Genomic DNA, 18,905 nt, shown 5'->3' with positions numbered 1-18,905 from the left:
TTTCAAATAACTCAACAAAAATGAGGCAAACCATTCTGTAACTAGCTAAACTGAAGTCCATGTCAACTATTTAATGCTTCCAAATGACCTTAAACTTCCACTCACTTATCATTCTACAATTTAAGTAATGTTTCACATTTTCAACAGAATGTATGCTTATAGGCACATAAACATGAAAGACAGGGACAGATCATCTTGGTGACTTGCACGTATGTGGCAAGTATCCTAGGGAAAGGAGCAGGCATGGGGTGAAGGTGGGAACAGGAGTGCCTGGCGTGACCATGTGAGGCAGGGCATTTGGCTCTGTGTTGCTGTGTGCTCTGTCTCACCCCCGTGACCCAAGAATATTAGTGTGGCAGGGTGTGGACAGCAAGGATTAATGGGTCATTGGCAAACATGGGCAAGGCTGGTGTTTTACTCCCTTCTGAACAGTCTTCAGTACTATTAAGCTCTTGCTTGTTTTCTGGTGGTGTGGATGGCAGGTTTCATTTGCAGGGCCAAACATATATAAACTAATAACTGCCAGAAATGATTTGTGGTATGGAATGAAATCTTTCAGTACTTTTTAAATGATAGAGGCATTAAAAGAATGCAGGAGAAATAAATCTCTGTGGATGAAGCAGACTTTTTTTGGGGGGACAGAATTACTCAGTTCTAACATTAACTATGTTTTATTAGTTCTTTGAAAAACCTGCAAATGATCTGGTCAGTTCTTCAATTTTAAAATCTAAAATCGTTTACTATCCCAATAACCTAAAAACAATACTTACTGTGGAGTCTTTTATTAAGATTTTAAAGATACTTTTCATAAGCACAATTTTATTTCCTAGTGACTGGAAAAATAGGAATATATTTACAGCCTTTTGCTTAATTCATAAGGTAACACTGAAACAAAGGTTAAAAACAAAGCTGAATGGAGAAAATAATGCCTATAGGAATATTCATGTCAAACAGGTAAGAAAATTCTTGGCAACTGCAGCCCCTGCCTCCACAATTGCAAAATTGCAGCTCCCTGTCCCTTCTGTCGGTCTCAGCTCCGCCCACGTCCAGTGGCTGGGCTACAACGAACTGCACCACCTCTTTTAAAGCTTCTTTCTCTGAGCTGTGCAAGGAAGAGGGCATCGCCTGACAGTGCTGAGGTGAAAATTAAAACTACACAGGGGTCAATGCTCTACTGAAAAGTATGAAAAGAAGTTCGTTTGTAGCGTTTCCCGCAGTCTCCTCGCCTCCTAGGCCTCTGGCGCCTTCCTCCCCCATCTGCTCGCACCCTATATTTCTACCCCAGCTCATCAGTGTATTTGTTTGTTCATTCATTCATTCATATTCTCCGCTGTTGTTAATTTTCCCACTGACAGTAGGCGCAAGGGGCAACGCCATTCGCCCTGTCCCTCTAGCGTGGCCTCTGCTTGGGGGTCTGGGGTGGAGGTCGTCCCTGCCCGGGGGGTTCCGGACCCCGGCTTTCCGCACCTGGCTTGGTGACGGCCTCGACGCCCCGCCCCCTTGGCCACGGTCCGCAGCCATCGCCCCGCGAGGGCGCGCTCTGTGGGCGGGGCTGGCTGCCGGAGCCGCGCTGTGATTGGCCGTGTCCAGGCAACCGCGGAGACGGCGTCGTCAACAGACCGCACTCAGAACCAGAGGCGCCGGTCACAGAGACCTAGAACAGCTGGAATCCTTCGCCCCCGGCGCGCAGCCTTCTCCCGCCGGAATCACTGCCTTATCGACCAGCGGGATGCTTACCTCGCCCGCCCTCTCGGGTCAGGCGGGCCCTGGAGGATGGGAGGGTGGCTGCTGAGCGGGAGCCGCCACGTCTTCCACCCTACATATTGCCTAGTAAGTGTGGGAGCGATCCCTGCCGCGCCAGAGCCCCCGAGGTGCCGAGCCTTCCAACAAGCGGCCTAGGGAGGTCTTGGAAAAATGCCATTTCCGAGCTGGACTACACGTCCACTTTACAGATGCGGAAACAGTACCAGGAAAGCTCGGTGACTTGCCCTGGCCCACTTAATCGTCCGCTACCCGGGGCAAGCCGAGGGTCAAGGTACCGACCCCTCCTACTCTAGAGCTCTTTCCATCACACCTCACCCGAGCCCACGCCCTGCCGCTCTGGTGGAAAAGCGGCTTTCTTAGTTTCTGTCTATGCCATAGGCCAGCAGTTCAAGGTGATGAAGGCCACCTGGGTTTTGGAGGGAACACAGGAACCAGAAGAAACACATTTCCTGTACATAATGATAAATATGTATAGTCTAAAAGCCAAAGCAACACTTACATGGTTTCACAATCATATCACTTTCTTTCACCCTCCTTATATGGGAATAAGACTTAATAAGTAGACTGAGTTTCCATTTGGTGGAACTTTTCCTTTCATTTTCTTGGAAGCTGTTTCTTCTCAGCAATGACCTTCCTCCTAAAGCACTCCAATTATTCTCAGATTTTGTCTTCTTGACTATTTTCTCAACCGTGGGACAGTCCGTTTCGATATCCTTGTCTCTGTCTACATTGTTTGAACCAACGATCACAGCCAAGCCTTGTACCTTAAGGGCAGAAAAAATGGGAGGAGGTTTAAAGGTTTCTGGGGAAGAGTTACATCAGGATCCATCATGAAGCTTCGTCCCAGTTTCCTTTCTTCCTGAAACAATCATCGTTCACAAATTCACCTAAATCACAAGATATATATCCACCTAGCCCAGACTTCTTTTTCAGAAACTAACAGGGGTATAGGAAGTTTGGAGTGTTGATAATAAAGTAGCTAGAAGCTTACTGAATGTCTAAACTGGATTAATGGACTCTCAACCCTGCACTGTCCCTGAACCTCTGAGCACGTAGGACCTTTTCTCTGAGGGCATGCCAACTTCACAAGACTGTCGCCCAGGGCAGCCCAGGAGCATCCGCTTCTGGTAGCTGGGGCCCTTGTACTGTTGCCAGCTTAACCTTTCTATTTTCCCCAAAGCTTTGCCTGCCCACATCTTCAGCTTAGACTTTCACTTCCTTGTTTTTCCTTTTACACTTCCTCCTTCTTCTAAGGAAATACTTTCCTATTCAAACTCTATGTATGGTTCTTGTGATGGCCTCTAAAACATAGGGCAATGCTCAACTCCAGTATGTTGTTGTTTCTGACTTCTGGGTTCCTTGGTTCCCCAATTTATAATAACCTCAGCTGAGGAAATGCTGAATAATAGTAAATAAATAAATAAATAGCATAGTTTTATCAGAAAATAATATATCCCTCTTTATTTTTTTTTGAGACAGGGTCTCACCGTCGCCCAGGCTGGAGTGCGGTGGTGCAATCTCGGCTTACTGCAACCTCTCCGCCCTCTGGGTTCAAGCAATTCTCCTGCCTCAGCCTCCCTAGTAGCTGGGATTACACGCGTGTGTTACCATGCCCGGCTAATTTTTGTATTTTTAGTAGAGACGAGGTTTCACCATGTTGGCCAGGCTGGTCTCAAACTCCTGACCTCAGGTGATCCACCCGCCTTGGCTTCCCAAAGTGCCAAGGGGGCACTTTAGCACTTTAAGGGGGGCGTTACAGGAGTGAGCCACCGTACCCGGCCAATATATCCCTTTTTAAAAAGAGCCGTTTCCTGATATTAGCCTTATTAACACTGTGGATATTTGCCTTCTTTGAACAAAATCAGGATTCTCTTAGTAGCTCTGAGTGATCAGTTTTATTCATCTCAACTCTCACACAAAGTGCCTGCTGCGTATGAGGCCCTGTGCTGAGAATCTTCCTGTAGTTTGTCATCTCCGTAGTCATTGAACTGTCTTTAAGTCTAGTGAGGACAAGCCTGAAGTGCCCAAGACCTTAGTGATGAAGCCTCATAGCAAAAGTTAGGGTTTTCCCAGGGAAGGGCTACAGAAGGTTGTGAAGGGGTTTCGGGGAGGCTTAATGGCAGAGGTGGCATTTGAAATGAGCCTTGCAGGCTAAGAGTCCAAATAGGAGAGCCATCTGAGACCAACCTGGAGGTGGGAAAGCAGGCGGGTTAGTGGGGGTGGGGTGGGGAGAAGGGGGCTCCTTTGTTAGCAGCAGGCTTCCTTGCTCTGACAGAACAGTTCCTATCCCACTTGAGTGGAACAATTCCTTCTGTTGGGAGATGGCTTTTCTCCCTTTCCCCCTTTCCTTCATTTTTTTTTTTTTCCAGACAATACAAATATTCCATTTGTATTTCAGACAATACAAATATTCTCAGGCTACAAAACCCTGGAGGTAAGATCTGAATCAGACTGAACTGTACAGGTTCTCAGATCCAGTAGAGCCACTTACACTTTTTTTAAAAATTAATTTTTTAAAAAGTCATATGAGTGTGAAAGGGACTGGGGCATGCGTGCACCTTAGCTATGCTGGAGAAGTTTTGATTGCCTTTTTTTTGGGATCAAAAACATGTCCCTTTAGCTTAAAAACAACACCTGTGACTATTCTGAACCCCTCTTTAAGGTTCTCAAATCCACTTTACAAAATCTTACTAGGGCAGTTTATGTAAAAGTGCTCCCTTTTAAACCTAGTACTCCCTTCAGCAAGAATATTGTAGGAGGTGGGTGTGTTTCAGGGAAGAGAAAAATTAATTGGAAATGATGAAATAGTAAAGAAAAAAATTTCTTCTGGGCTTCCCTTTCTTGTTTCTTGGAACAATTGACCAAATTTAAAAGACTTTCAGCTCCAGTCTTTGTGGACAGATCCTCAAAAACAAGTTGAGGCATATTAGTCTGCCCTTGTTTTCATGTTCTGTGATTCTAAACTTTCTAGCTCAATATGATTGGAGACTTGGGGATAAAAAGTGCTTGGGATGAAAGTGGGTCTCGTGAAACAAAATACAATGACTAAAGAACCATGACTTTTAGATCATTTATTTGCACATAGCTGTTTCCAAGATATAAAGTGCTTATCCATGCATAACTTATACATCAGCACAGTTGTTCCTTGAATAGCCCTGAGGGTTAGGGTGTGCAGGTGGTATTACTACCCTAGAGAGGTGGAATCACCTTAAAGTGGCAGAATGGGCTTATACTGAGTTTTGATTCTAAACTTTTCCACTCCTACGTGATGCTCTCCAAGTAATATTGTAACAGTCTCATCAAATTGAGCCTTTGTAGAAAGAAGGCCAGATCTTCACCAATAATAATTTGTATACCTTTGCAACTCAACATATGTGGACGATACAAATTCACATAAACCTTGAAATGGAAATTGTTATCTTTTTTTTTTTTTTTTTTTTGAGACGGAGTCGCTAAAGGCAAGTTCTCTCTCTGTTGCCCAGGCTGGAGTGCAGTGGTGCAATTAGAGCTCACTGCAACCTCGAACTCCTGGGCTCAAGCAATCCTCCTGCTGCAGCCTCTCGAGTAGCTGGGACTACAGGCATGCACTACCATGCCTGGCTAATTAAAAACAAAATTTAGCAGAGATGAGTCCTCCACTGTGTTGCTCAGGGTAGTCTCAAACTCCTGGGCTCAAGCAATCTTCTCAACGTGCTGTGATTACAGGCATGAGCCACTGCCTCCAGCCTCATTATCTTTAAAAGTTTGAGAGTGATAAGCCAAGAAGCTTATTGAGTCTGAGCTCTGAGAATAAAGATTAGCGTTCCGGAGGAGGAACTAGGGCCCTACTAGAATGCAGTCCTACTGGAATGCAGATTGCCTTGTCCCATAAGACCTGGCAGGAGGAGGTTAATTTTAAAGATAGCAGAGTGGTTAAGACATGGCTTTGACTCCTGCTTTTCTCACTTACTGGCTGTGGCAGAACCTGTGAGCAAGTTCTTTAAATCCTCGAAGCTTCCGATTCCTCAAATGTAAGTGGTGTGTTAATGAGTAACGGATATGGTTATGAAGAAGCTGTGAGCTAGTGCATATAAAAGGACCAACAAATGGAAGTTGTTGCATTGCTTCTATTACACTAAAGATCACAGAACACAGATCCTGGAGCTGAATGGTCTGGTTTAGAATCTTAACTCCACCCCTTACCAGTTGTAAGATTGTGGACAAATTAATTAACCCCTCTCTGTCTTGGTTTCCTCATCTGTAAAATGAAAATAAGAGTAGTATCTACCTCATGAGGTTATTATAAGGATTAAATGTAAATTGTACATAACATGATGTTAAATAAGTGCTTGCTAATGATAATAGCAATGCTAACTCCTTTTTATAAAACCTCCCTGACTTGGTCCAACTGATTTTTGTGTTTGACTGAATTTCCATGTCATGACAGTGAAACTTTTAGGAAATACAGTTAAAGTTTTAGAAACAGGGAAAGAGGCTGACTCTCTTTTCAGACTCAGCCCACTTGCACCCAGGTGAAATAAACAGCCATGTGGCTCACACAAAGCCTGTTTGGTGGTCTCTTCACACAGACGCGCATGAAATTTGGTGCCGTGACTCGGATTGGGGGATGTCCCTTGGGAGATCAATCCCCTGTCCTCCTGCTCTTTGCTCCGTGAGAAGATCCACCTAAGACCTCAGGTCCTCAGACCAACCAGCCCAAGAAACATCTCACCAATTTCAAATCTGGTAAGCGGCCTCTTTTTACTCTCTTCTCCAACCTCTCTCACTGTCCCTCAACCACTTTCTCCTTTCCACTCTTCAATCTCTCCCTTCTTTTAATTTCAATTCCTTTCATTTTCTGGTAGAGACAAAGGAGACACGTTTTATCCGTGGACCCAAAACTCCGACGCCGGTCATGGACTAGGGAAGGCAGCCTTCCCTTGGTGTTTAATCATTGCAGGGACACCTCTCTGATTACTCACCCACGTTTCAGAGGTGTCAGACCACGCAGGGACGCCTGCCTTGGTCCTTCACCCTTAGCGGCAAGTCCTGCTTTTCTGGAGTAGGGGCAAGTACCCCTACCCCTTCTCTCCATGTCTCTACCCTTTCTCCACCTTTCTGGGGTGCAAGAAACCCCCAACCCCTTCTCCTTCACTCTTAGCGGCAAGTCCCGCTTTTCTACAGGAGGGGCAAGTAACCCAACCTCTTATCTCTGCGCCCCAATCCCTTATTTCCATGCCCCAACCCCTTTCCCACTTTTCTGGAGGGTAAGAACCCCTGAACCCCTTCCCTCTGTGTCTCTACTCTTTTCTCTGGGCTTGCTTCCTTCACTATGGGCAACCTTCTACCTTCCATTCCTCCTCCTTCTCCCTTAGCCTGTGTTCTTAAGAACTTAAAACCTCTTCAACTCTCACCTGACCTAAAATCTAAGCATCTTATTTTCTTCTGCAATGCCACTTGACCCCAATACAAACTCGACAGTAGTTCCAAATAGCAGGAAAACGGCACTTCCAATTTTTCCATCCGTCAAGATCTAAATAATTCTCATCGTAAAATGGGCAAATGGTCTGAGGTGCCTGACATCCAGGCATTCTTTCACACAGCAGTCCCTTCCTAGTCTCTGTGCCCAATGCAACTCGTCCCAAATCTTCCTCCTTTCCCTCCCGCCTGTCCCCTCAGTCCCAACCCCAAGCATCACTGAGTCTTTCTAATCTTCCTTTTCTACAGACCCATCTGACCGCTCCCCTCCTCGCCAGACTGAGCTAGGTCCCAATTTCTCCTCAGCCTCCGCTCCTCCACCCTATAATCCTTTTATCACCTTCCCTCCTCACACCGGGTCCGGCTTTCAGTTTCGTTCCGTGACTAGCCCTCCCCCACCTGCCCAGCAATTTACTCTTAAAAAGGTGGCTGGAGCTAAAGGCATAGTCAAGGCTAATGCTCCTTTTTCTTTATCCCAAATCAGATAGCGTTTAGGCTCTTTTTCATCAAATATAAAAATCCAGCCCAGTTCATGGCTTGTTTGGCAGCAACCCTGAGACGCTTTACAGCCGTAGACCCTAAAAAGTCAAAAGGCCGTCTTATTCTCAATATACATTTTATTACCCAATCTGCTCCCGACATTAAATAAAACTCCAAAAATTAGAATCTGGCCCTCAAACCCCACAACAGGAATTAATCAACCTCGCCTTCAAGGTGTACAATAATAGAGAGGAAGCAGCCAGACGGCAACTCATTTCTGAGTTACAATTACTTGCCTCTGCTGTGAGACAAAACCCAGTCACACCTCAGCATACGAGAACTTCAAAATGCCTAAGCCGCAGCAGTCAAGCATTCCTACAAGACTTCCATCAGGATCTTGCTTCAAGTGCCAGAAATCTGGCCGCTGGGCCAAGGAATGCCCACAGCCCGGGATTCCTCCCAAGCCATGTCCCATCTGTGCAGGGACCCACTGGAAATCAGACTGCCCAGCTCGCCTGGCAGCCACTCCCAGAGCCCCTGGAACTCTGGCCCAAGGCTCTCTGACTGACTCCTTCTTGGCTTAGCGGCTGAAGACTGACGCTGCCCGATTGCCTCGGAAGCCCGATAGACCATCACGGACGCCGAGCTTCGGGTAACTCTCACAGTGGAAGGTAAGTCCGTCCCCTTAGTCAATATGGAGGCTACCCACTCCACATTAGCTTCTTTTCAAGGGCCTGTTTCCCTTGCCTCCATAACTGTTGTGGGTATTGACGGCCAGGCTTCTAAACCCCTGAAGACTCCCCCAGTCTGGTGCCAACTTAGACAACACTCTTTTAAGCACTCTTTTTTAGTTATCCCCACCTGCCCAGTTCGCTTATTAGGCCGAGATATTTTAACCAAATTATCTGCTTCCCTGACTATTCCTGGACTACAGCCACATCTCATTGCTGCCCTTCTCCCCCACCCAAAGCCTCCTTCGCGTCTTCCTCTCGTATCCCCCCACCTTAACCCACAAGTATGGGACATCTCTACTACTTCCCTGGCAACCGATCACATGCCCGTTACCATCCATTAAAACCTTACCCCGTTCAACGCCAATATCCCATCCCACAGCATGCTTTAAAAGGATTAAAGCCTGTTATCACTCGCCTGCTACAGCATGGGCTTCTAAAACCTATAACTCTCCTTACAATTACCCCATTTTACCTGTCCAAAAACCGGACAAGTCTTACAGATTAGTTCAGGATCTGCGCCTTATCAACCAAATTGTTTTGCCTATCCATCCTGTGGTGCCCAACCCGTACACTCTTTTGTCCTCAATACCTTCCTCCACAACTCACTATGCAGTTCTCAATCTTAAAGATGCTTTTTTCACTATTCCCCTGCACCCCTCGTCCCAGCCTCTCTTTGCTTTCACTTAGACTGACCCTGACACCCATTAGGCTCAGCAAATTACCTGGGCTGTACTGCTGCAAGGCTTCACAGACAGCTCCCATTACTTCAGTCAAGCCCAAATGTTATCCTCATCTGTTACCTATCTCAGCATAATTCTCATAAAAACACACGTGCTCTCCCTGCTGGTTGTGTCCAATTAATCTCCCAAACCTCAATCCCTTACAAAACAACAACTCTTTTCCTTCCTAGGCATGGTTAGTGAGGTCAGAATTCTTACACAAGAGCCAGGACTGCACCCTGTAGGCTTTCTGTCCAAACAACTTGACCTTACTGTTTTAGCCTAGCCCTCATGTCTGCGTGCAGCGGCTGCCGCTGCTTTAATACTTTTAGAGGCCCTAAAAATCACAAACTATGCTCAACTCACTCTCTACAGCTCTCATAATTTCCAAAATCTGTTTTTCTTACTCACACCTGACACATATACTTTCTGCTCCCCGGCTCCTTCAGCTATACTCACTCTTTGTTAAGTCTCCACAATTACCATTGTTCCTGCCCCGGACTTCAATCCCCCCTCCCACATTATTCCAGATACCACACCTGACCCTCATGACTGCATCTCTCTGATCCACCTGACGTTCACCCCATTTCCCCACATTTCCTTCTTCCCTGTTTCTCACCGTGATGGCAGTTCCACCAGGCCTAATCGCCACACACCAGCAAAGGCAGGCTATGCTATGGTACAAGCCACTAGCCCGCCTCTTAGAACCTCTCATTTCCTTTCCATCGTGGAAATCTATCCTCAAGGAAATAACTTCTCTGTGTTCCATCTGCTATTCTATTACTCTTCAGGGATTATTCAGGCCCCCTCCCTTCCCTACACATCAAGCTTGAGGATTTGCCCCCACCCAGGACTGGCAAATTAGCTTTACTCAACATGCCCGAGTCAGAAAACTAAAATACCTCTTAGTCTAGGTAGACACTTTCACTGGATAGGTAGAGTCCCTTCCTACAGGGTCTGAGAAGGCCACCGCAGTCATTTCTTCCCTTCTGTCAGACATAATTCCTCAGTTTAGCCTTCCCACCTCTATACAGTCTGATAACAGACCAGCCTTTATTAGTCAAATCAGCCAAGCAGTTTTTCAGGCTCTTAGTATTTAGTGAAACCTTTATATCCCTTACGGTTCTCCATCTTCAGGAAAAGTAGAACGGACTAAAGGTCTTTTAAAAACACACCTCACCAAGCTCAGCCACCAACTTAAAAAGGACTGGACAATACTTTTACGACTTTCCTTTCTCAGAAGTCAGACCTGTCCTCAGAATGCTACAAGGTACAGCCCATTTGAGCTCCTGTACAGACGCTCCTTTTTATTAGGCCCCAGTCTCATTCCAGACACTAGACCAACTTAGACTGTGCCCCAGAAAAACTTGTCATCCCTACTATCTTCTGTCTAGTCATACTCGTATTCACCGTTCTCAACTACTCATACATGCCCTGCTCTTGTTTACGCTGCTGGTTTACACTGTTTCTCCAAGCCATCACAGCTGATATCTCCTGGTGCTATCCCCAAACCGCCACTCTTAACTCTTGAAGTAAATAAATAATCTTTGCTGACAGGACTATGCTGAATCTCCTTAGGTACTCTCTAATCAGATGTCCTGAGACGTCCCAATTCTTAGACTTTTTATACCTGTTTTTCTCCTTCTCTTATTCCGTTTAGTTTTTCAATTCATAGAAAACCGTACCCAGGCCATCACCAATAATTCTAAATGACAAATGTTTCTTCTAACAGTCCCACAATATCACCCCTTACCACAAAATCTTCCTTCAGCTTAATCTCTCCCACTCTAGGTTCCCATGCCACCCCAATCCCGCTCGAAGCAGCCCTGAGAAACATCGCCCATTATCTCTCCATTCCACCCCCAAAAATTTGCACCATCCTAACACTTTACCACTATTTCATTTTATTTTTCTTATTAATATAAGGAGACAAGAATGTTAGGCCTCTGAGCCCAAGCTAAACCATCATATCCCCTGTGACCTGCACGTACACATCCAGATGGCCGGTTCCTGCCTTAACTGATGACATTCCACCACAAAAGAAGTGAAAATGGCCTGTTCCGGCCTTAACTGATGACATTGTCTTGTGAAATTCCTTCTCCTGGCTCATCCTGGCTCAAAAGCTCCCCTACTGAGCACCTTGCGACCCCCACTCTGCCTGCCAGAGAACAACCCCCCTTTGACTGTAATTTTCCTTTACCTACCCAAATCCTATAAAACGGCCCCACCCCTATCTCCCTTCGCTGACTCTCTTTTCGGACTCAGCCCGCCTGCACCCAGGTGAAATAAACAGCCATGTTGCTCACAAAAAATAAAAATAAAAAAGAAATAGGGAAAGAACCTATTTTCATTGTTAAAAAGTTTTACAATTCAGGGTATCAGCTTACCTGCATTGTGAATTCTGGATATGGAAGTAAGCAGAACTTTCTACACTTCCTCCAGGTCACCAGGCCCTGCCCAGTTGTGGTGAGTGGGTTAAGATTGCATTATAGTTTGGCCCCATCCTTTCCTCTTGCATACACTAGCTATATTTAGGCAGGTCTAGGTAAGTTTAATATGTTGCATATGGCCTTGGGTCCAGTTGATCCCAGAACAGATGGCTACATGGGCCAGAATGCTTAAGTCCAATTGTAGAGCAAAGCCCCAGACAATAAAACATTCAGAAAGTGGATACATGTATTCCAGCTGGGCTGAGCTGTGGTCTGGTTCCCAACCGCCACCAGCTCCCAATTAGCCACTACACCTGTTCAACAGGTAAAAACCTGTCAGGGTTTTATCCTTCTCATCCTCATTGGGCACAAAATGTCAGGTGTGATTGTAATTGGAATACAGATGTGTAGTGAAGGTTCTGGGGCTAGTGTTTATTTTTTTCCAAAATGGAAGAGCTTTGCAGTTTTCTGACTATAAAAGTAAATTCTGGCTGGGCGCAGTGGCTCACGCCTATAATCCCAACACTTTCGGAGGCCAAGGCGGCGGATCATGAGGTCAGCAGTTCGAGACCAGCTTGACCAACATGGCGAAATCCCATTTCTACTAAAAATACAAAAATTAGCTGGGCATGGTGGCACGCGCCTGTAATCCCAGCTACTCGGGAGGCTGAGGCAGGAGAATCGCTTGAACCCAGGAGGCAGAGGTTGCAGTGAGCCAAAATCGTGCCACTGCACTCCAGCCCAGGCAACAGAGCGAGACGCCTTCTCAAAAACAAACGAACAAACAACAACAACAACAACAAAAAGTAAACCCCATTTTAGAAATATTCAAATAATGCAAACATTTCAACAATAAAGAAAAGGCAAAAACCACACATACTACCACCACACAGAGAAAACTACTCTAAACCTGTTACGGTATATCTTTCTAGATGTTTTTGTATATATATATATACATTTGAATATTGAACTTTATGGATACCTCTTAGCAATTCATATGACTATCCTCTTTTCCACCAAATATACATCTATAATTTTAATTGATAAATAGCATTCCACTTCATGGGTGTACTATAATTCATGTTAAGCCAATCCCCTGTTGGCGTTAGATTATTTCCAAGTTTTCAGGAAGTCTGAGTTTACAATTGCCCTTACAGGAGTTTGCTGTGACTTAGATCTTGATTCAGAGATGGAGAAATCAGGCTCATCTTCCACCGTCTCTGAGCAGCAGCTGCAGAGGCAAGAGGGATGGAGTAACACCAAAACAGACTTGGCTGAGCAGAGTCTCATTTCGTCTGAGAAATGGCTTCAACTGCATGGGCTTAAGAGCAACAAATTGACTTTGAAACAGATTTTGTCACAGATCGGATTCCCACATTGTGAAGGTACAGTACTCACAAACAACCAGCATGCTGCCATTTAGCCTTTGAGGTGGCTGCATCAGCTCTGAAGGCCCCTCAAAACCACCGGTCTCTGAGCTTGCTTTGATCTTATATCCCTATCAGTAGAAAATGCTTGCACGTGTGCCCCCAATATATGTGTATTAAGTAGATGTACAATTGTCAATCCATGTATTAAATAATGCTTAATTTCATCCTTTCTTTACTTTTTAAGTTGACAGATAAAACTGTATGTATTTATCATGTACAACACGATGTTTTGAGGAATATATACATTGCGAATGGCTGTATCTAGCTAATTAACAAATGCATTGCCTAATATAGTCATTTTTTGTGGCGAGAACACTTACACACTCTTTTTTTTTTTTTTTTTTTGAGACGGAGTCTTGCTGTCGCCCAGGCTGGAGTGCAGTGGCATGACTTCGGCTCACTGCAAGCTCCACCCCCCGGGGTTCACGCCATTCTCCTGCCTCAGCCTCCCGAGTAGCTGGGACTACAGGCACCTGCCACCTCGCCCGGCTAAATTTTTTTTGTAGTTTTAGTAGAGAAGGGGTTTCACTGTGTTAGCCAGGATGGTCTCGATCTCCTGACCTCGTGATCTGCCCGCCTCGGCCACCCAAAGTGCTGGGATTACAGGCGTGAGCCACCGTGCCCGGCCCGCTTATGCACTCTTTCTGTGTTTTTCAAGAATGCAATCCATCATCATTAACTATGATCACCATACTGTACAATGGATATCTTGACTAGATGTCCTAATTGTAGTGGTATATCCTTTGACTGACATCTTCCCGATTCCCACCGCCACAACCACCCCAGCCTCTCTGATAAGCATCATTCTACTCACTGCTTCTATGAGATAAAATTTTTAAAATTTCACATGAGTGAGGTTATGTGGTATTTGTCTTTCTGTGCTTTGGTTATTTTATTTAACATAATGCCCTTGAGGTTCATTCACGTAGCAAATGACAGGATTTCTTTCCTTTTTATGGCTGAATAGTATTTAATTGTGTATATACACTGTTTTCTTAATCCAGTCATCTATTGATGGACACTTAAGTTGATTTCGTATCTTGGCTATTGTGAATGGTGCTGCACTAAACAAGAGAGTGCAGATATCTCTTTGACTTACTGATTTTATTTCCTTTGGATATATATATCCAGTAGTGGGATTGCTGGATCATATGATAGTTCTATTTTCAGCGTTTTGAGGAACCTCCATACTGCTTTCCATGATAGCTATACTAATTTACATTCCCATCAACAGTGTGTATGGGGATCATTTTCTCCATATCCTTGCCAACACTTATCTTTTTGATATTAGCCATTCTGACAGGAGTGAAATGATATCTCATTGTGGGTTTGATTTGCATTTCCCTGATAATTAGTAATATTGAGCATTATTTTCGTATACCTGTTGGCCATTTGTATGATTTCTTTTGAGAAGTGTCTATTCAGGACTTTTGCCCATTTGAAAACCAGGTTTAGTTTTAATATTTAAGTTCCTTTAATATTTTGGATATTAACCCCTTTTCAGATGTATAGTTTGCAAATATTTTCCCCCATTTCTGTAGGTTGTCTCTTTACTCTGATTTTTTTCCTTTACTGTAGAGAAACTTTTTACTTTGATGTAATCTCATTTGTTTATTTTTGCTTTTGTTGCCTGTGCCTTTGAGGTCATATCCAAAAAATCATCACCCAGATCGATGTCATGGATCTTTTCCCTTTTTCTTCCAGTAGTTTCACATTTTCAGGTCCTACAATTAAGTCTGTAATTCATTTTGAGTTGATTTTTGTATATGGTGGCAATAAGGGCCTAATTTTATTATTCTGCCTGTGGCTATACAGTTTTCTCAATACCTTTTATTGAAGAGATTGTCCTTTCCCCATTGTGTGTTCTTGGCACCCTTGTCAAAAATCAGTTGACTGTACATATGTGGATTTATTTTTTGGCTCTCTATTCTATTCCATTGATCTATGTGTCTGTTTTTATGCCAGTGTCATGCTGTTGTGATTACTATAGTTTTGTAGTATATTTTGAAGCCGGGTAGTGTGATGCCTCCAGGTTTGTTCTTTTTGCTCAAGATTGCTTTGGGTATTCTGGCTTTCTTTGTGGTTCTATACAAATTTAAGGATTGTTTTTTCTATGTCTGTGAAGAATGTCATTGGTATTTTGTTAGGGGTTACACTAAATCTGTAGAGCACTTTGGGTAGTGTGGACATTTTTAACAGTATTCATCTTTCCAATCCATGAACATGGAATATCTTTAAATTTGTGTCTTTTTCAATTTCTTTCATCCATGTTTATAGTTTTCCTTGTAGATATATTCCACCTCCTTAGTTAAATTTATTCCTAAGTACTTTATTTGTTTTTGGTAGCTATTGTAAATGGAATGGTTTCCTTTTAGTCTTTTTTGGATAGTTTGCTCTTAGTATGTATATCACTGCTGATTTTTGTTGTTAATTTTGTAGTCTGCAACTTTACTGAATTTGTTAATTAATTCTAACAGGTTTTTAGTGGAGTCTTTAGGATTTTGTATAAGATTGTGTCATCTGAAAATAGGGACAATTTAACTTCTTTCTTTCCAATTTAGATGCTGTTAATTTCTTTCTGTTGCCTGATTGCCTTGGCTAGAACTTCTAGTACTGTTGTGAATAAAAGTGGTGAAAGTGGGCATTGTTTTCTTCTTCCAGATGTTAAAGGAAAATCTTTCAACTTTCCCGCCATTCAGTATGTTAGCTGTGGGTTTGTCATATATGGCCTTTACTGTGTTGAGGCACATTTCTTCTATACATAATTTGTTGAGAGTTTTTATTATGAAGAGATATTGAGTTTTGTCAAATGCTTATTCTGCATCTATTGAAGTGATTAGTTTTTTGTCCTTCATTCTGTTAATATGATGTATCACATTTACTGATTTGCATATGTTGAACCATCCTTGCATTTCTAGGATGAATCTCACTTGATAATGGTGAATGATCTTTTTAATGTGTTATTGAATTTGGTTTGCTAATATTCTGCTGAGCATTTTTGCATCTATGTTCATCAGGGGTATTGGCCCGTAAGTTTTCCTCTTTTGTTGTGACCTTGCATGGTTTTGGCATCAGGGTGGTGTTGCCTCAGAGAATGGATTTGGAAATATTCTCTCCTCTTCAAGTTTTTGGGAAGAGTTTGAGAAGAATTGGTACTAGTTCTTCTTTAAATGTTTGGTAGAATTCAGCAGTGAAGCCATTCAGTCGTGGGCTTTTCTTTGCTGGGAGACTTTTTTTTTTTTTTTTTAAGATGGAATCTCGCTCCGTTGCCCAGGCTGGAGTGCATTGGCACGATTTTGGCTCACTGCAACCTCTGCCTCCTGGGTTCAAGTGATTCTCTTGCTTCAGCTTCCCGAGTAGCTGGGATTACAGGTGTGTGCCACCATGCCCAGCTAATTTTTGTATTTTTAGTAGAGACGGGATTTCACCATGTTGGTCAGGCTGGTCTCCAACTCCTGACCTCAGGTGATCCACCCGCCTCGGCCTCCCAAAGTGCTGGCATTACAGGTGTGAGCCACCACGCCCAGCCAGGAGATTTTTTATTACTGATTCCATCTCCTTACTCATTCTTGGTTTGTTCAGATTTTAGATTTTTTCATAATTCAATCTTGGTAGAATGTATGTGTCCAGAAATTTATTCATTTCTTTTAGGTTATCTAATTTGTTCATGTGTAATTGTTCACAGTAGTCTCTTACGATCCTTTGTATTTCTGTGGTATCAGTTGTAATTTTTCCTTTTTTACCTCTGATTTTATTTGAGTCTTCTCTCCTTTTTTCTTAGTTTAGCTCTAGGTTTGTCTATTTTGTTTATCTTTTTTTTAATTTTTTAATTTTTTTTTAAGGTATTTTTTTTTTGTTATTATACTTTGGGTTTTAGGGTACATGTGCACAATGTGCAGGTTTGTTACATATGTATCCATGTGCCATGTTGTTTTGCTGCACCCATTAACTCGTCATTTAGCATTAGGTATATCTCCTAATGCTGTCCCTTCCCCTCCCCCCACCCCACAACAGTCCCTGGAGTGTGATGTTCCCCTTCCTGTGTCCATGAGTTCTCATTGTTCAATTCCCACCTATGAGTGAGAACATGCGGTGTTTGGTTTTTTGTCCTTGCGATAGTTTACTAAGAATGATGTTTTCCAGTTTCATACATGTCCCTACAAAGGACATGAACTCATCCTTTTTTATGGCTGCATAGTATTCCATGGTGTATATGTGCCACATTTTCTTAATCCAGTCTATCGTTGTTGGACATTTGGGTTGGTTCCAATTCTTTCCTATTGTGAATAGTGCCGCAATAAACATACGTGTGCATGTGTCTTTAAAGCAGCATGATTTATAGTCCTTTGGGTATATACCCAGTAATGGGATGGCTGGGTCAAATGGTATTTCTAGTTCTAGATCCCTGAGAAATCACCACACTGACTTCCACAATGGTTGAACTAGTTTACAGTCCCACCAACAGTGTCAAAGTGTTCCAATTTCTCCACATCCTTTCCAGCACCTGTTGTTTCCTGACTTTTGAATGATGGCCATTCTAACTGGTGTGAGATGGTATCTCATTGTGGTTTTGATTTGCATTTCTCTGATGGCCAGTGATGATGAGCATTTTTTCATGTGTTTTTTGGCTGCATAAATGTCTTCTTTTGAGAAGTGTCTGTTCATGTCCTTCACCCACTTTTTGATGGGGTTGTTTTTTCTTGTAAATTTGTTTGAGTTCATTGTAGATTCTGGATATTAGCCCTTTGTCAGATGAGTAGGTTGCAAAAATTTTCTCCCATTCTGTAGGTTGCCTGTTCACTCTGATGGTAGTTTCTTTTGCTGTGCAGAAGCTCTTTAGTTTAATTAGATCCCATTTGTCAATTTTGGCTTTTGTTGCCATTGCTTTTGGTGTTTTAGACATGAAGTCCTTGCCCACGCCTATGTCCTGAATGGTATTGCCTAGGTTTTCTTGTAGGATTTTAATGGTTTTAGGTCTAACATTTAAGTCTTTAATCCATCTTGAATTAATTTTTGTATAAGGTGTAAGGAAGGGATCCAGTTTCAGCTTTCTCCATATGGCTAGCCAGTTTTCCCAGCACCATTTATTAAATAGGGAATCCTTTCCCCATTTCTTGTTTTTGTCAGGTTTGTCAAAGATCAGATAGTTGTAGATATGTGGCATCATTTCTGAGGGCTCTGTTCTGTTCCATTGATCTATGTCTCTGTTGTGGTACCAGTACCATGCTGTTTTGGTTACTGTAGCCTTGTAGTATAGTTTGAAGTCAGGTAGCATGATGCCTCCAGCTTTGTTCTTTTGGCTTAGGATTGACTTGGGGATGCGGGCCCTTTTTTGGTTCCATATGAACTTTAAAGTAGTTTTTTCCAATTCTGTGAAGAAAGTCATTGGTAGCTTGATGGGGATGGCATTGAATCTATAAATTACCTTGGGCAGTATGGCCATTTTCACGATATTGATTCTTCCTACCCATGAGCATGGAATGTTCTTCCATTTGTTTGTATCCTCTTTTATTTCATTGAGCAGTGGTTTGTAGTTCTCCTTGAAGAGGTCCTTCACATCCCTTGTAAGTTGGATTCCTAGGTATTTTATTCTCTTTGAAGCAATTGTGAATGGGAGTTCACTCATGATTTGGCTCTCTGTTTGTCTGTGATTGGTGTACAAGAATGCTTGTGATTTTTGTACATTGATTTTGTATCCTGAGACTTCGCTGAAGTTGCTAATCAGCTTAAGGAGATTTTGGGCTGAGACAATGGGGTTTTCTAGATATACAATCATGTCATCTGCAAACAGGGACAATTTGACTTCCTCTTTTCCTAATTGAATACCCTTTATTTCCTTCTCCTGCCTGATTGCTCTGGCCAGAACTTCCAGCACTATGTTGAAAAGGAGCG

General features: G+C 43.2%; 1 protein-coding gene across 1 annotated transcript in view; it reads left to right on the top strand.

The window, feature by feature from the left end:
• The first annotated feature begins 1,660 nt into the window (after positions 1-1,660).
• VWA3B (von Willebrand factor A domain containing 3B) overlaps positions 1,661-18,905 on the top strand; it is a 226,645-nt gene continuing 209,400 nt past the window's right edge. The window contains exons 1-3 of the mRNA XM_058428934.1: positions 1,661-1,830; positions 6,333-6,489; positions 12,741-12,968. Coding sequence (XP_058284917.1) covers positions 12,773-12,968 — 196 coding nt within the window. The 5' untranslated portion in view covers positions 1,661-1,830; positions 6,333-6,489; positions 12,741-12,772. The remainder of the gene's footprint in view (positions 1,831-6,332; positions 6,490-12,740; positions 12,969-18,905) is intronic.

Source organism: Hylobates moloch, unplaced genomic scaffold (assembly GCF_009828535.3).
Source record: "Hylobates moloch isolate HMO894 unplaced genomic scaffold, HMol_V3 SCAFFOLD_15, whole genome shotgun sequence".
Taxonomy (NCBI): domain Eukaryota; kingdom Metazoa; phylum Chordata; class Mammalia; order Primates; family Hylobatidae; genus Hylobates; species Hylobates moloch.
The sequence above is the reverse complement of the archived record's forward strand: the minus strand, read 5'-3'. Positions and strand labels throughout refer to the sequence as shown.